Source organism: Fringilla coelebs, assembly GCF_963513975.1.
Source record: "Fringilla coelebs genome assembly, chromosome: 19".
Taxonomy (NCBI): domain Eukaryota; kingdom Metazoa; phylum Chordata; class Aves; order Passeriformes; family Fringillidae; genus Fringilla; species Fringilla coelebs.
The window spans coordinates 2,993,956-3,012,594 of NC_140045.1; the positions used below are offsets into that span (position 1 = coordinate 2,993,956).

The 18,639-nt window shown below is 38.2% G+C and overlaps 1 protein-coding gene across 4 annotated transcripts in view; it reads right to left on the reverse strand.

The window, feature by feature from the left end:
• Positions 1-18,639, reverse strand: part of CEP112 (centrosomal protein 112) — a 162,988-nt gene that overhangs the window by 126,688 nt on the left and 17,661 nt on the right. For all 4 annotated transcript variants that reach the window (XM_084218206.1, XM_084218204.1, XM_084218205.1 and 1 more), the window contains exons 7-12: positions 17,528-17,575; positions 17,312-17,389; positions 5,577-5,663; positions 3,679-3,778; positions 2,394-2,512; positions 1,254-1,397 (exon numbers count right to left, since the gene is read on the reverse strand). In XM_084218206.1, coding sequence (XP_084074332.1) covers positions 1,254-1,397; positions 2,394-2,512; positions 3,679-3,778; positions 5,577-5,663; positions 17,312-17,389; positions 17,528-17,575 — 576 coding nt within the window. The remainder of the gene's footprint in view (positions 1-1,253; positions 1,398-2,393; positions 2,513-3,678; positions 3,779-5,576; positions 5,664-17,311; positions 17,390-17,527; positions 17,576-18,639) is intronic.

Here is an 18,639-nt window from a genome sequence, read left to right on the forward strand (position 1 = left end):
TGACATGATCTGAATGTTAATTTTTAAATTCAACATTCATTAATAAAGGAATAAATTTTGTTTGACATTGTCTTTTCACTTATTCAATTTTCCTCATACTTTATCCTGATGAAAAGTACAGGATGCTTTTTTGAGGTTACTTGTTAATTTTTTTGCTTTTTGCATCATTTATATAACAGGCACAAAATCCAGATTATACCTAATTACATGCTTCTAATTACTCTAAAAAAGAAATGCAATAAATTAGAATAATCAATACTTATTTTAAAATCCTTTTAATGTCATCTCTCATCTAACAGAAGTATTTGCTAGCCAAAGAGGAGGTGGGTTAGTAAAAAATCATGTTTCTATGGAAAGAGTTGTAATATATAAATGATCTACAAACCTGCAAAGACAGAAGTTCTACTAACTTGAATCAAATATTTGTAATTAAGGACTGATTCTAAGATATCAGTGTAACATTCATTGAAGGGCTGTACCTTGCTTAATTTCATCTGGGGAATAAAATCCTTGGTTGGACTGGCTGCCAGGCCAGTGCCCTCTCCCAGGAGAGAACAACTGCATTGCACTATTGAAGGTAAGGATGGACATGCACCAATAACAGACTCATGGAATGGTTTGGGTTGAGAAGGACCTTAAATACCATCTGATTCCTGATTCCAGCCCTGCCATGGGCAGGGACACCTCCCACCATCCCAGGTTGCTCCAAGCCCCATCCTGTAGCATTGACATTCTCTGGAAAAATCCCTTCACCCAGGATATTTCTCCTGGGAAGCTGAGAAGCCTCAGAGAAAAGGAAAACAATTCTTATCTCATTTGCTTCTCCTGTGTTGTGCTGATGTGGAATGTGTTTGGAGATTGTTCACCCACAGGTGATTGTTCCATTGCATTCTGCTGGGAGTTGTTTTCACTCTTTGGCCAGTCAGGGCCAGGCTGTGTCAGGGCTCTGGAGAGAGTCACCAGTTTTCATTATTATCTTTTAGCATTCTGTAAGTATCCTCTCTGTATTCTTTAGTACAGTTTAGTATAGCATTCTTTAACATAATATAGTATCATAAAGTAATAAATTAGCCTTCTGAGCACATGGAGTCAGAATCATCATTCCTCCCTGCCACGGGGGTCCCTGCAATTACAATACCATCCAACCTGGCCTTGGGCACTTCCAGTCCACCTGAACACAAACAAATGGAATTAAACATCACAACCTCTCACACTTGCTGTTGTGAGAGGTTCACATTCACAACCAAACCTACAGTTGACTGTGTCTGCTGCACATACTCCTCCTCCATCTTGGCCAGCCGGGCGTTGGTCGTCTCCAGCAGCTCCTGCATATCCTCCGTGTGCTTCTTCCGGATGTTGAACTTCTCCTTCTCCATCTCAGCCACGGCATCGTGGAGCTGCACCAGAAAAAAGGGCACAAAGTAACAAATGGCATCTACAGCTAGCATTGAGAAGTGTTAAATTATTATAGCACATGAGCAGAATCAGTGAAAAGGCCAGGTATTCACGCTTCTGTCCTCTCTGAAAGTATTCTTTCTCTAAAGCAAAAAAAGATTGTGGCTGCCCCGTCCCTGGAAGTGTTCAAGGCCAGGTTGGACAGGGCTTGGAACACCCTGGGATAGTGGATGGTGTCCCTGCCCATGGCAGGGGGTGGCACTGAATGAGCTTTAAAGTTCCTTCCAATCCAAACCAGTCTGGGATTCTATGAAAAAAAAAAACGCCCAACAAAAAAACGCCCAACACTGGAACCTCAAGATCTCCATCACAAGGACAATTTATGATTTATGATTATGACTTGCCTTTAAGAAGGCAAGAATTAAATCCAACTTCATTTCTACAGGCAGGGCTGCAAAAAAATTAAATTGTACAGTAAACTTCATGAAGGGAGGTGGGTTTGTCCTTTTTGTGACCCTCCCTCCCTGAGAGGGGGAAGCAAGACAAATACTGACAATAATCTGGACAAAGGTGACACTGTCACACAATAAACATGCTCTTCCCTTTGCTTTGCTTCTGTCTTGAGTTCAACAATAAATAAAAATACATTGAAGAATTCATGACCCATTGCAAGACTAAGAGTTCAAAGGAATCACCGTGACAGCAGGTAGCAGCAGGTTTATCCAGATTAAAATTCCATGTCAGGTCAACCAGAAATAAACACTTCCCTAACAGATCCAGAGACTTGCCAGGAGGCCAGATGAACCCCAGGAACAGGGTGACCAGCTGGGTGTAAAAGCATCAGCAAAAAGACTCTTGATTACTTCAGGAAAAAATAAAATCGGCAAAAAAAACACCCCTAAAACATATTCTGTATATTTATTTTTTGAGTGACAAAATGTATTATCCCAGATAAACACTGCAGGAGTCTGTCAAAGGAGGGAAGCATTGTTCATTACCCTTTTCTCCCACTCGTTGTTCAGGCAATCATTGCTTTGCTCACACATCTTCTTCAGCTCTGCAATCTGCTGCTCTTTGGCTTCTCGCACGACTTGGGACTCACGAACAAGGGTCTGAACTGTTAAAAATGGGAAAAAAATAAACAACCATTCAAGACCTTTGGGATTTTTCAGTGTTGGCAGTAGATACCATCAGTTTATGTCAGTTTTCCAACTGACCTGCCTTTCTGATGGTTTTTAGCTCTTAAATACTTAATGGATGTGCTGCTTTAAGTTGTAGCACTTAAAATTCTGTGTCATTACAAGTGTTCTCTCTTTTCTACTTTGTTTACAGAATATTTCAGAGACAGTTTTCCTTCCTGAAGGAGTAAATATACATCAGCAAAACTCTTTATAACCTCAAGAAAATAGTTATTTTAACCTGATTTTATGAGCATACTCAGGAGAAAAGGTTCTTGTGAAGGTTGAATGCCCGAGACAAACATGAAAATGAGGTTACCTAACTTGAGTTGCAAGTTATGGCATCACCATTAGTGGGAAAAGCAGGTCCATATTCACACTTTCACTTTGTTTTGAGGATTTTCATTACCTGGAACATTGTGGGCAACTCCAATTCAAGCTGTTCCAGCCAAGAGCAATCACCAGCCCACAGAGAGAAGCCCCACATCCCTTGTTGGACAAATTACTTTCCCAAGGAGCAGGAAACAAAATACATGGAACACTCTTCCTTTTTGTCCATAGATTACCAAACTCCTGTATTATTTTCCAGTGTGGTTTAGTCCATAGTGCAAATGGCCTCCAAGGAATTCTGAAAGAAGCTAACACTGCAAAACTGCTGACAAGACGCTCTGAGGGTGAGTTTTGTACTCGTGACACGCTCAAGAGTACTCATGTTTGAAATCTCCTGCCGCAATAGTCTCAAAAATAACCCGCTGTGGTTTGATTAAAATGTACTGAATGTATAAAAAAATGAACTTTGAGCCAAAGATTCCAAAAAAAATGGAAAGAAGTAGCCAAAATATTTCACTGGCATCAAAGAAACTTTTTTTGGTGACGCTCATAAAACCTGTGTTCAGTGTAATGGAACACAGGCCTCTTGGAACGCTTGGGTTGGAACAGCACAGACAACTGGACAAGAATCTCAGAATCCAAAGGAAAAAATTAAATCAAGAACTACAAATGATGAAGAAAGGGATGCCTGCAGAAGGAACACGCAAGCCCACAGCCACAAGAGAATGCAGTACAATACCACCACACAGAAGACAACCATGAGGATAAAAATCACCTTTTTTCTCCAGTTTTCTTATCATCTCCTCAGACTCTTTTTGTTTCTTTAGGTAGTTGGACTTCAGCACATCTATTTCATCATTCTTTCTATCCAAAATCTGCAGAGAAAACTCAGAATATTTTAAAATAAGTCCAAAACATTCCCAACTACAACCAATGCACAAGATACCCGGTCTGCAAGAAGTCCCCAGGTCATGCAGGATTAAGTGATTGAACCTAAATCATTTTTCCAGCTACAACTGCCAAGCCATGAACAAAGAACTGGTTTAGACAAATGTAGGAAAAAGCAGATTAAAAAAGGAGTTTCATGTTTTAAGGTGAGGGTTTTTTATGTTTTCCTTTAAACCTGGGCAAACCCAGTGCTGCTTTGGTTGAGTTTGGAAGTTTCATGGTGCTACTGCTGCAAATAGAAAAGATTTCCATGCTTATGTTGCCTAACAGTATTTAAAAGCATCTAAAATTCTCTGGAGATTCAAGAAATATTTAAATAAGTTGGTGAACTTCATTACAGTCTTTTGTGCTTCACCAATTGAAATTCCTCACATGGATCCTAAGGAACAATGGACTGGAACAGAGCAAGTATAGGAGGGTAACTACACCCACATTTCTGTACAGGCTGAGTTTGGAAATAAAAAAGCTTGAATATTTGCACACTTTGAGATAGTATTTTAATTTAAACTTTGTGTTTAAGATAAAGATTAAAGTCGCAGAAATTTTATAACAGTGCCCCAAATCTCTTATCAAACAGAAGCTTTCATCTTAAAACAATATTACTCCATCTGCAATAAACGTTTTGTGTCTTTAAAGATTAATACGACACTATTTAACCTTTTCTAAAATATCCAGCGTTATTAAACGACTTCAAAAGACGGAATTCTAACATCAATTAGGAAGGGATGACAACTCAAGGGATGAGAAAGCATTTAAACTATTTCTTATTCTCACAAAGCTGTTTCCTTTAGACTCTCAGCTTTGCTCACTGCTTCTGCTCCAAGGCCTTGAGAACAGATGAGCCAAATACGCACCTGACCAAATATTAACATCCTCTCAGGAGGCTTTGATGTGTCACAGAGTTGTGTCAACCAACTTCCTCCAAGGCTGTGACTCAGTCTTTAGGAAACAAAGCAGAGGCACCGAGTGATGCCGAGCTTACGGCGGGATCGGCGCCGGGATCGCGATCCCGGCCCCGGGCTCAGAGCCCTGCCGGGGGCACCTGGCACCTCCCAGGACTTCACCCCACCTCTAAAACGTGGGATTGGAAGTCACAGTGTGCTCTGGGGTGGGTTTCATCCTCCCAGGAGGGGTGTAATGTGACACAGTAAAGACAAACCCAGGGAGCTGGTGCCATGTTAGTGCCACAAGAATTCCGAGCACATAAACGCTAAACATGCAGTAACATAAATCAAGGGGGACTGGTGACTTTCCTCTGCTCTAAGACAGTGTCAAAACAGAGACAGGACAGCAAGCACTGCTGCTGGATGAGCCTGAATACATACGATATATCTGTGGGTTTTCCTGCAGTTATATTTTGCATTTTGTCCATGAAAAATTAATTTTGTTCACATTCTTCTCTAACACAAATGTTTTCTCTCTAACAGAAAAATCACGAGTTTATGATTTCCCACAGAAGTTGTTATGCTGGTAAAATAGGTTGTCTTGTTCTAACAAACAAATTGCCTTGTATTTTCATCTCCTTTCTGCAAGAGCTTTCCCCTTCCTAAGTAAAATATTCTGCATTCCTCTCAGTTTATGCCAACTGTTACCTACAATTTGACTTCCAGTGAACATTAATTGCAATTGTGAAGAAGCTAAACAACTGATAAATATTTATGATAATCATAGTCTCTATTATTGTTTAATACACTGCTTTTGGGAAAAAGTACAAACACTTTTTACCTTTTGAACATCAGCATCGTGCTTCTGTTGTAATTTCAGTTTTTCTTCGTGAAATTTACCTTCTGCTATTTTCATTTTCATTTCCAGCTTTAAAAGCAAAACAGAATAGATACATGATTTAAATAAAGAATAAATTACACCCATGACCTTTTCACAACTTTTTAATAATTCATTTATGTCTTTCAGAAGGCAATGGGAAGTCACCAACAAAGAAATCTTATGAAAAAATCTATACTCAGCTTCTCAACATTTTCATATTTATTCGACACAATTGTTATCAAAGATGTCATCCTACAACATTTCCTCAGAAAAATGGATTTGTAGGATGTTTTAGTTGGCAATATGCACAACTACTACTACCCAGAACAAGTTATCATCCTTAACTTAAATAAACACTTAGGAATAAAACTTTAATATTTCTGTTAATATACCAAGTTTGGTAAACTCATTTTCATTTCTTCAGGCAGGTGTTACATTTACACAAAGAATGTCCTTTAGCCCAGATGCACATTTGTTTTTGTTTGTTTTCTGTTATTCACGGAGTTCACATTATAAACACATTTCCTTTTAAAGGTGACTTATGATGGGATTAAGGATTGGATCACTGAAATACATTTCCTGTTCTGCCTGTGTTTGTTCAGAGCTGTACTTGAACCCCTCCAACACAAAAATACACTGCCAATTCTTACTCAGTTTCCATCTTTCAAGCAGTTTTGAATCTCCTGCATGTTTTGAGAACATTAAAGGCAGTCCTCAGGACAGCTATGAGAGGAATTTCAATCTCTCAGGCTTTTCTAGAAACCAAAAGTGACACCTTGAGTTCAGACTCAGGCTGTTCCACTCCTACATTTATTAACAGTCACTGTTCAGAAAGCAAAGTGGACTGAAAAGCTTTTCCAGAGGACAGAGCCTGATCCCCCTCACTTTAGAAAGGGAGCACCAAACCCCCTCCAGGAGATGACTCTGAGTGGTCTTTGGCCAACAGAAAACTTTGTGTTTGACTTTGGGGTGTTCTGAAAAGTACTGAGGTCCCCCCATCTCGAGGCTGAACACTGCACTCCCATCACCATCCAGCCACTTCCAGCTCCCTCATTTTTATTTAGCTCAACTCAGAATCTGATTTGTAATATCCCAACTCACAAACTCCACAGGAATTAACAGCATTATTCATCCTGCCTTTATTTTCCATGCCCTTGACTAATCAAAAGTTGCCATTCAAGCATGAGTCTTTACCTCACACAGACCAACACTGAACACAGTAGAGATTATTCATTTTTTATGTGACTCATTTGTCTTACAGGTTTGTTGGGACTTGAAAACATCACAAGATTATCGTGACTTGAAAATGTGAGCTACAAAAACCCAACTCAACTCAAAAATCCTCTGCAGAAAACACAGAAGGCTCCTCAAGAAGAGAAAAGAGAAGGAAGAGCAGAAAATTGTTTCATTTTCTGAACTCATCAACTGAAGAGTTGTACCCAACAACCCCTTATTACACCACGGATAAAGAAATCCATCTCCCAGCTGTTTGCACACAGACTTATACAAATTAATGGAGGAGGAAAAAAAAATTAGGTTGACAATTAATCCAAAGAAAATAAATCATATTCCCAGCTGTCAGCCAACACTTTTATCTTCCCAAAATAAGCATTATGATAAAAGTGCATCTTCTCTCCATGAAATCTACACATATGTATATATGAAAAGAAATATATGCATATATCTCTGCAACAAAGTGACATTACAGAAGAAAATCTTAGTACCAGGTGGTGAATAAGTGTTGATTTAATAAAAAGAGCACAGTAATCCACTTCCAGATAGACAGCTTGTGAACATGCCATAAATAAATATGAAGGTCTCGTGAAAACACAAATACCAGAAACTAAATATGAAAGAGACTCCAATCTACTTGAATTACATTAAAAGCTTATGAATGACTGAGGTACAGCTACTGCCCTCACACAGCTACTAAATCCACAGAAATTACATTTAAAACTCATTAATAATGTCAGAATGTCTTGGCTGATGGAAATGAATCCTTGGTGGTTTGTACCAGCTGAGAGCGGGTCTAGGGTTTATTATTCTGTACACTGAAATAATGCAAAAATAAATCAAAATCGAGAACTTCACTCAGATTCAAGATGGACATACATATTTTCAAGTGCTCCTGATTGTTCTCAGCCACAGGATGTTTTCCCCCAGGCTGACAACAGAACTCCCTGTACTTGAAGCTGGTTCCCACTTCTCATTAATCTTTCCCTTAGCACCACCCTTGCACTTGCACCAGTTCCCATCAATTTTAGCTGATTAATTCATTACACCCCTTCCACCAGAACAGCCATTTCTTAAAATGTCACAGTTCTGGGACTGCTTTCCAAAAAGGAGAGCTAATTGCAACCAAACAACTGGAAAAATGTGTCCAAGATACAGAAATCAGCCCTTAATGAATGCAACCACTGGAATAACAAAGTAGGTTGCTTTTCCTCTGAATATTAGAAATAAAATAATAAAAAAATAGGTGAAAAATCACAAAGTCCAACTCCTCATCAGGTGAGGGCTACAAAGGGGACACCTTGAAGGTCCTCAACTTCTATAAACTTCATCAAGTTCCAGCACCCCAGGCACTTTTCTGCCCCATGTGCTTCATCCACAACTTTCCTAATTTTTAGGAATTATTGCTTTGCTCACACATCTTCAGCTCCCCAATCTGACATAAAGTTTTCTGATTTTATTTCTACATATATAGAAATGTGAGAAGTCCCATATTAAAGCATCTGAAATTCAACAGTTGATGTGCACATGAAGTTTTCAGTTAGTGTTGAGAGGAAAGCGGTGTTTGTACTGAGTAACTGGTAAAAAAAAAAAAAATTTAAAATCTCCAACAGCATTTAAATTTTGTAATGGTCCATAGTTCCAACCCCACATATATCTTCATCACAACTTCTGGAAGTGTTAATTTGAGCATTTGATGTTCAAATAGTGATATATTAGTTTAAAAATCCAACACTCAATTTCTTGAGCAGAAAACTGCTGGAGAAGCCAGAAAACATGAGGACAACACCACAGTGTCCTATAGCAAAGCCTGGAGGGCTGGCTTCATTTCCAAATCTGCCTTTTGACCCACCCTCTCTCTGAGGCAGACTCCCAATCTCAGCGCATACGTCGATAAAAAATTGAGTCATGTAAACACGTTTTGTGCAGTGATCTCATGGAGGCTGGGGTGGAAGCAAAAGGGCTCAGCTCTCCCCAGCTGGGAGTGAAATGCCTCCCCTTCCATTTGAAAGCTGAAGTACATCATTAAATACTAACTCCAATCAAGGAATATCTTTCAAATTAAAGCCACACCAAACTGAGGTGGAGCTTGTCCGCAGATCCCAAATGTCAAATCTCAGCTTGTCCCAATTTCCTGTGGAACAGCTCTAGGTAACTGCATGTGCTGCTCTTCCACGCACTGCCCTCTGCACTTCAGCTTGATTTTATTTATTAAACACGTATTAAGAAACAAAATAACCTACAGCAGGACCAAAGAGCTTCACAAGTCTTGGAGAAACCAGATAAAACCAACGTTTCTAAGTCGCTCACTGCATTAAACGCAATTTACGGCGCTCGCGCTCGTTGGTTTCAATATCTTTTATCACCAGTTAGGAGGCAGCAGAGAATATGAAATTTATGGCATGTTACCATTCAGACAAGGAAAAAAAAAGTGTAGATATTTAGCTATAGTTGGGAAGTTTGCAACTATGTATGAAACGCAGCCATTGCTGTTGGCTGAACATCATTCCTTTGGATTTCTGTCATTGTTTATCCTCCTCACAAAGAGAATGAGGCAATTAAACCCTAAGGCCATGTAAACAATACTGATGTCAAACATCTGTGCTGTCCCTGTTATTTAAAGCCATGAAGGGTGGTAGCAACAGAGCTGCTTTTATGTGCCTAGTCACACTTTCTTCCTCATTTAAAAAAACAAAACACCACCAAAAGCAGCAAATAGTTACCTGAAAATGGGGGTTTGGGATTTCGCTGTCCTGATCCCATAGCACAGCTCAGGTGTTAGGAACATTTAATAACTGTCAGGCTTAAACTGACACAGTCTCATCTGCAACTGTCATAAATCTCCAGGGGATGGGGCAGAAGTGATCTCTCCTTTTTTTGTGACAAACATTTATCTCCTCCCCATTTACAGAAATTTGTTGAAATATTGAAATACCTGATTTAAAAGCAAATCCATAAGTGGTTTAACAATATGAATCACTGAACTGCTGCCCACTTGTCTTCATTCCAGGGCTCACCCTCAGGCCAGGGGGGACATCTCAGAGCTTTAACATCCATCAGATTGGGGATTTTGGCTATTTGACAAAACAGAACTTGTTGCTTGCCAGGTTTTGGTTTTTTTTTTTTCCAAGCCTATGAATATATGGGGGAGGGAGGGAGGAAGCGAGGAAGGGGGAGAAGGATGTAAACAATAAATGAGAACTTCAAAGTAAGAACTAACAATGCAGAACAATGACTTGTATATCTTACAGTACACGACAAAAGTTATTTGTCTTGGTGTTCTGCAGCTGCTAAAAGGAATCAGTGCACAGCACACAAAGCTTTGATATTTCCACAGAAGAAAAAGGTTTCTTAAAAAATATCAACAAACAAGTCAAACTTTCTACCAAATTGTGCTTACTCAATTTTCACATGCAGGGTTAAAATAATAAATATTGATAATTTATACAGTGTTTAAAACCATACAGGAAGGCCAAGACAGAAGAGACTGGACTTGCAAAACAGTCAAGATTTATTATAAATACACACTGACTTCAGACTAAGGTAATTTGGAACAGTGTAGTTCACTTGATCATTAACAAGCTGTCTGATCTCATTGTGTTCATTTCTGTATCACACAGGACACTCAAAATTTTTAAGATTAGCTTTGAGGTATATTAATACTTTCCACATTTTACAAAAAAGACTCAGAGTATTTAAAAGAAAATCACTGGTGTGCATAACAGAAAAAAATTATATTTCATGACAATATATTTGAAGAGAAGTTTCAACAGTAAATGTAAATTTTAATAATATTGGAATTAATATTCCATTTTCAATTGGAATAGCTGAAAACTTTGCACTCAGTTTACAGGATGTGAAAAAAATACTGTTCACTTCCCATTTCAGAAAATAAACAATCTTATAACTACATTTTGAAACAATACATCATTAACCCCTCCAATTACAGCACTCAACATCAGCAATGTTTTTATCCAATGCAATGACTGAGGTGAAATAAATGTCTTGGAAAGTCTTTGCTGCAAAGAGCTCAGGAAACCAGAGATGGACTGAAATAAAAACAGCATTAAACAAGTGGAACAGCCAGAAATTAGAATGTAAAAGCCCCTTTATAAACATGGCATTTTGCCCAGATTCAAAGGTCCCTCCACAAAAGTCCATGTTTATGATCTGGACTGGATTATTTGACCTAACAAACATTTATAATTCCCACCACATATCTACTCTTCTTTGTATCTTTACTCTTCAAAAACAGTACAATTGCTTTTTCCAGTTGCAATATTTTTACACATTACTCTTTAATAGGAAACTAGATATTCCCTTAATTAAAAAATTAATATGACATTGCCCCATTCTTATAGCTACTAAAAATTAAAAGTTTTGTGCTAAATCAAATCTTCCTAGCTTCCCCCATCAAGGAAAATCTGACTTTTTAAATGACACTGAGATTAATAAACACTTGCTTGATACAGAGAAATAATTGAATGGACAATTGTTCTTATTCATATGTAAATGTCATTAGGCTCTTTCAAGAGAGAACAATGTATTTTTCATGGATTTCCATGCTGGGGGTGGTGGGAAGAAGAAGAAGAGAGAAGAAGAAATGCACCCAGCTCTGTATCCCAACAACTGTAATAACTGGAAATGGTATTTGTGCTCTCAGGGATGTTTTCTCTGGCCAATGAACATAACATGGATATTAGCACTACAACATCTCCTGTTATTTAACAGCTTTATTTGCAGGGTCCCACTTCCACATGGAACAAATGTCTGCCACCAGTGGAGACACTGACATCAGCAAGGACCAAAAAGAGTTCAGGATATATGTAGAAATTAAGACAGCTTAACCACAGCAATATTAAATGCAATTTTATAAAAGACAGCACAAAAATGCAAGAAGCTGTATCTTCAATTGCCAGCACTGAGAACTGAACCCAGCTGAGTCTGTGAGCATGCAGAAATCACAGAGGTTTCAGAGGGATTTAGGGAAATATGAATATAATGAAAGGCAGCACGTGAGAATTTCATGGAATTCTGCACAGGGCCCAGTCCAGTGAATGAGTCTGAATACAGAGTCACCAACACTGACTTTTTCTCCTCAGTGTTATTCCTCTGTTTTTTATGCTGCATTTTAGCAGCTACTGAACTTTTCATACTCATTTCAAGATCTCCTAATACAGACTGTACTCCCACCTTCTTTTCACCAGTGCAACATGTAGAAATAACAGTGCACAGCACCTACTTTTTCTAGTCAATATCTTTTCTCCACTAAAAATCAGAATCTATATATGAAAAAAAAAAAAAATCAAACTTTCTTCCTCTTTTTTTTTTTTTTAAGAGACACACTTTGAGGCAGAGATTAATCATGCAGCAAAAGATTAATTCCCAGCTGCTTGGCAACCATCTGGACATTCTACTGGTTAAAACACTAGTTTGAATTGCTAACCTACCCCTTTGATCTTTCTCAATGTCTCCAGCCCATATGTGCAATAATTAAAGACACAGTTCACAAACTATTGCAAAAAAAAATAAATAAATAACTGTACATGTACATCTAGATCTCCACAAGTACTCCTGACTGGTATCAGGAATTATAAATCAGCAGCCAGTTTACGAAAACATGTCTCATCTTGACATCCACTGTGTGTCTCACACCAGTCTAGCAATAAAATAAGGTTTGGGGTTTATTACATTACATTCTGAAGAGTTATCAAAGCAAGGCAGGATGTGACTTCCTCACAAGGAACACAATGGACAACTTGCACATGTTTTTGGGAGCAGGACATTAATCAGGCAGGAATTATGTTAGCAGCAGTCAGGATTGCTGTGATTTTAAATATGAACGAGCAGATTCCTACTCAGGATGATTACTCAGTGCTGAGAATCAGTTTACAACTGGATTCTCCAGATAAATCACACCCTGCATTCAAAACAGACACAGGGGTTGTGGAAAAAAGGAGAAAAATCAAATGAACCAGAAAATAGTTGTTGTCACTGCCTGGAATATTTTCAAGGGGAAATAAAACAGTGTTGTCAGAAGTAAGTTGTCACAAGAAAAAAAAAATTGCAGAAAAGTGAAAATCACAATGAAAGGCATAATTCTGTCATTTCTGCCTTTTCTTGCCCCCTCACATGGGTCACACTTCTGTGAACAGTAAGCAACACAGGCTCTTACGTTTTAACAAGAATTAAAAACCAGAATTAAAAACCTTAACAATCTTTACCCTTGGAGATCAGCATGACATTTATGAGCAGAAGCATGGCTTGGACAGTCCCCAGTGAACAGGATGACAAAAGAAGGGGAACAGCAAAGGAAGAGAACTGGAAGAACAGAGGGATAATTAAAAAAAAAAAAAAAATTCCAACACACAAAGCTCCAGTGCTTGTAAGACTCAGTTTTTGGGCCCACTCAAGTGCTTTCAGAAAGTTCATCAAAACCACTCTCCTCCTGCTATTAAAAGCACAAACAGCCCCAGCACATCTAAGGAGGTTCCTTGAGCTGCATCCAGCTCTCCTGATTCCATACACAGATGTTTATACACCCATCCACCAAGATTTAAACTCTAGAGACACATACAGACACGAGCACACACTTTTAATTCAATATCTCACACAAAAGAACAATACTGATATATTTTTTTAACTATCCTTGGAAGATATGAACAAAAATATTTCTTTTTCATGAGGAAAAAATATAAAATCCATGATGTAGCTAAAGACACAATAATGTTAATTTTATAGTGGTTTAATTACAAGAGTCCTTGTTTGAGGATACTGGGTTTATTTATTGCTCATATTTGGCATAAATTTCATATCTTTAAATACTTCACTAGGAAAGAGGGCAATTAAGAGGAAGAAATCAAACCCAGCAGGACAATGCCCACTGATCACCATCTCCTAATTGCAGGGACTCTTATCTTCAAATGCTCTTTCCCTTCTCTTTTCCATGCTAACACCAGCCAGTGTTATTCACTCTCCCTCCCCAGTTTTACAACTTTCTTTCCTCCCTGCATTCCTTTCCCTACATTCTCTCTATGGTCCCTCTTGGGGGAAATCCATATCACAGCCCTCGTGCAATTTGCTCTGTTTCAAGTTATAATCTCCTGCCAGATAAGTGAGAAGCACAGTAAATCTGCTGCTTTCAACACCTTCAATCCAGAGCCCTTTTAGCCAGACCACGACTTAACTGTATCAGCACTGCAGATTTTATCTTCATGTAAATATATCACTAGATCCCAACACTTCTGGTGCAGTAAAACCATATAAATGGCTTGATGATCTTTATAAACAAAATTTGTGTCATGCAGTAAAAGGGAGTGCTAATTCCCAAAATAAAAGGAGAAAAACAGAAATAAAGATTACCAAGATGAAGGTCCTAAATAGCTTTTTAAAAAGGCTGCATCCTAAAGATAAGACTTCTTGAATCATAAACCCATAAAACACTTTGTTTTTCATCTTGCTTCTGGTCCTTGATCCATGAAGATGCATTTTTAGGGGAAAAAAAAAAACAAACTTCTTTTTCCCATTTCCTCATTCCCCAGCCCACGTGACAAACTGGTGGAAGCTGTCCCAGGGGTGTTCTCCTGAAAACCCAGCCACTGCCTTCCCCACAATTCCAAAGGTCCAATGAATCCTTGAAGATGCATTTTCAGGGAAAAAAACCCCAAACTTCTTTTTCCCATCCTCGATGTTCCCTGTTATCTTACAGCACCTATCTCATCTGACAAACTGGTATAAGCTGTCCCAGGGGTGTTCTCCTGAAAACTCAGCCCTTTCCTTCTCCACAATTCCTCCTGCCCCCAGGTGCACCACCATTTCATCTGGGCTGCTTTAGTACACATGAGGCTGGAAAAGCACCAGTGGCTCCAGTGTCCAAAGGCTTTATCACTGCATTCCCAAAAATCAAAACAGAGGAGTGACAGGACTGAAAAAGTCAACAAAAATATTGGAAACACTCAATGTTCTCAGTGAACCAGACAGATGAAGCTTCACAATTTATTGCATAAAGCATTGAGCTTGCCAGTTTGTCTGAAAAATAAATAAAGAGCTGGTATACAACTCAGTGCAAATTTATTCCAGGTATAACCTTCAACTGGAAAGTGAAAATTATTTCCAATATGCCTCTGATTTGTTTAGACTTCCTTTGTTGAGATAAGATAAATAAATATCTTCACTTACAAAATAACGAAACAGAAGGAAATTGAGAAAAAATGCTAAGAATAAATAAGACTGACAAAATGAAAAATTAAGAAAGAGAAATTCCTTAAAGAAACACCAGAATGTCTCAAAGTGATATATCAGATAAACTAGCTGTTTGAGAAAGGTTAAAAGAAATCAGTTTATTAACATAGCTGATTTTATTTTCTCAATCCAGAAGAATTCCAAACCTGTATCTTAGCAATGGCACTGGAATCTGTTTTTCTGAAAAATCACAAATCAGATTTCTCCTTTCCCCCTCCTCTGCCCCATGGAGCTCTGGGTGACACAGGATGGCCAGAGGTGAAGTTCAAAGGGACATTTTCCCTTTTTATCAAGACAGGCCAATCACCCCATCTGTCTGCTTTGCTGTCCTGCTGAACGTGGATTTATTCCTGTTGGGTTGCATCTCCCTTGTTTAAACCCACAATTTTCCAGTAATTTCCCAAATGGTTTAATCCATGTCAGAAGAATTTGGGGAAGAGCTGACCAAGCGCCGCTGCCTGATGACATCGGCGCTCTCGCAGGGCTGTGATGTGGTTATCACTGCTCACGGCCATGTGTTCAGCATTACAGACTCTAAACAGGTGCAGGAATGCTTTATGAACAAAGGTCTAAAGGTTAAAAGCAAAAAACCCCACAGTTATCCTATTTTATGTTCTCCCCTTGTACTACAAAGAGGTTGAAAACAGTTAATGGTTCCCCCGGACCCTTTTGTACAGCACCATTTCTCTGTTAATACATTCACATTCTATAAATGAAAAGGACTTTATTCCTAATTGAGCTTCACAAACAAAATAAGATGAAAACACATTTAAGTTTTCTCGTTAATAGCACACACATGGTGATTGTGAAACACTGTCTGTAACCTTTCCAGTTCAAACCAGCCTACAGTCGAGCACCATTAGCAAAAAATCCTGAATTTTTTATTGTGTGGCTTAGAGGATTTTTCCACTGAACTAGCAAAGTATTAACTGGGTATTTTATGTAGCTCCTTGGCATGCATTCCTGTTTATTTAATTTGAAAATATTGTTTAAATGACAACATTGTGCTTTCAATTTATTTATTTCTTGGGCTATTTTCACATCTTATGAAACCTTGCCTCATCCTGAGGCACTGGTGGTTTGAACGTTGTCAATCCAGAAGAACAGTCAACAGCAGAGCAGAGAAAGTGAAAGGCACTTGGATTGTGCAGCTGCTTGTTTGAGCATCGAGTGAGGCAGCCAGGTAGCACCAGAAAACATTTCATCCACATCCTTTTATTAACAAGGATCTGCCAATCAATTTTACCCTCCTCTGTATCTCTGCTAAAGATGTTTTCTGAATTGTCATGGAAGTAACTTTAGGGCAGTTCCAATCCATGTGTCCTTACAAGACACCAAGGAAATGAAAGAATGTTTTCCTGCTTTGCTGATGATGCCCTTTCCTCCCCAAGTCAGACATATTTGGGGTACTTTGTGGGCTCAGGTCCTTCTGGATGGTAGTGAACAATGTACATTGTCTCAATTTTTCAAGAGCATATGGCTGAAATCAGAAATTTTGAAGACAAACAGAGCAGAGTGCTAGATTTGGTTTTTTGTTAGCTTTTTTTTAATGATTGGTTGGTTGGGTTTGGAGTTCTAATTAATCATTTTCCTAATGCATCTTGAGTTTTCTTTTCTGCCCATTAATTCACTGTCTTTCAAAAAAAGTAATGTGTTAAATGAGCAGCTTGTGACAAAATATCTCAGGCAGTCGACTTCCTTAAAGCATGGAAAAGGAGAAAATGACCACAAAATTTTACTTTTACACATATTCAAAGCAAAAAACCATGGTGTGAGAGAATTAGACAGCCAAGCTAGGACAGTAATCTCAGGAATTCACAAAGTTACAAAGAAGTAAAATAAAACCCCATATGACCAAAAGAGGACTGGAGCTCAATGAAGCAAATACAGAAATAATGTAGATCCTATCAGAAATAAGGTCAAAATCTGCTCATTTTGAAAGGTATATAGAAAGCAAACAAAAGTCCTCACTAAAGCAAAGGTTTCACTGCCTCTGTCAAAAGGTAATTTGGAAAATTCCTAGAATTCAAACTCTCCACTAAAAATTCTTTCAAAGGACCGGTAAATATGTTCAGAAAGTCTTTTTTACTCCTGAAATAACTGGGAATTCCATGAAGTATTTAATGACAAGCCCTGTCACTTCAGCAAATTTCTCTTCCATGAGATTTTCTGCTACAATAACTTCCTTGTTAATGCCCAATTTCCAAGGAAAAGAATCCTACCTCTTTCTCCTGCATTTGAAGCAGCGTCTGGTGGTACCGAGAGGGGCTGCTCTGCCCAAAGTCAATTTTAGGTGTCATCTATTGAAGAAAAAGTTCAAAGCAACCAATGAAGTCAAAACCAGTAAATCCAAGTACAATCAATCCTGACCAGGGATTAAAAATAGCATAAAAGGTTTGTTTGCCCTTCTGAAATACCAAGGGGATATAAATACCTACCACAGTCATTGGCACCCGTTTTTCTCGCAGGTATCTGGGGTTTTCTAACTGAAAAACAAGGCAGAGAAAAATCAGCAGGTCAACAATGTCTGATTTAGTCCAAGACATCATAACTAAATTCTATTTAGCACAGGAACTGCATCACTCAAAGAACCACAGATGAGATTTCTACATGCCTTAAATGTTATAGAAATAGGAAATCTTCCTAAGAGATCATTTGGTTGGAAATCTATTCAGCAATTTTGATTATGGAAATGGACCAAAAATTGCATTTTTTTCCTCCTACCTCTTGTGGTTGTAAAAATTCCATCAATGCATATCATAAAAATATTTGGCAGCTACATACATAGACTTATGCAAAAGATTTCCAACTTTGCTGGCTAAATTCTCATTGAAATCAGTATCAAGCTACAATACATTTACAGATTGTACTGATTAAAATCTACTGCTCTTGAAAAATTACAGTTGGGTGCGTGGAAACTATAGCCACACATGTAAGTTATAGAGACAAAACATAAGGAAATAATTCATTAACATGGCTGTATAATTAAAACAGCTCTCTTAATCACTATTTTTAAGAACTGGAGACAAAGCATTGTTCCCAACCCACTTCCTCTATCAGACAGCTCTATCTTTCTCATTTTCTCAGATGATGAGGCTCAAACATCACATCACAGAGAAAGCAGAATGCCCAAAAAAAAGCTTTCAAGGGTATAATCTTGTAAAATGTGGCAGTGAGATCTGGAATATGAATGAGATTGCAATACACATGAAAAAAAAAAAAGTTGTAGGATTAGGTTGATCTACAAGGCATGGCAAATATATACAAATGCTTGCACTTTCTGCAGTAGCATGAAATAAATTTGTGTGTTGAATTTATCAGTGGAAAAGAGGCTTAATCCCTCTGAAATTTCAATTTGATACAGTATTATTCATTTCCTGTCCCAAAAGGTGATGTAGGGTTTCAGTGTGGCGTTGAGTTGTCATACTTCACCCAGAAGTTGTTGCAGATACATTTAACACATACCTTCAGTTGCAATGAATGGTGTTATCCAAAATTTTAATACATTAGCTGAAAGCATCAGGAAACCAATAATTTAACAATAACCTAT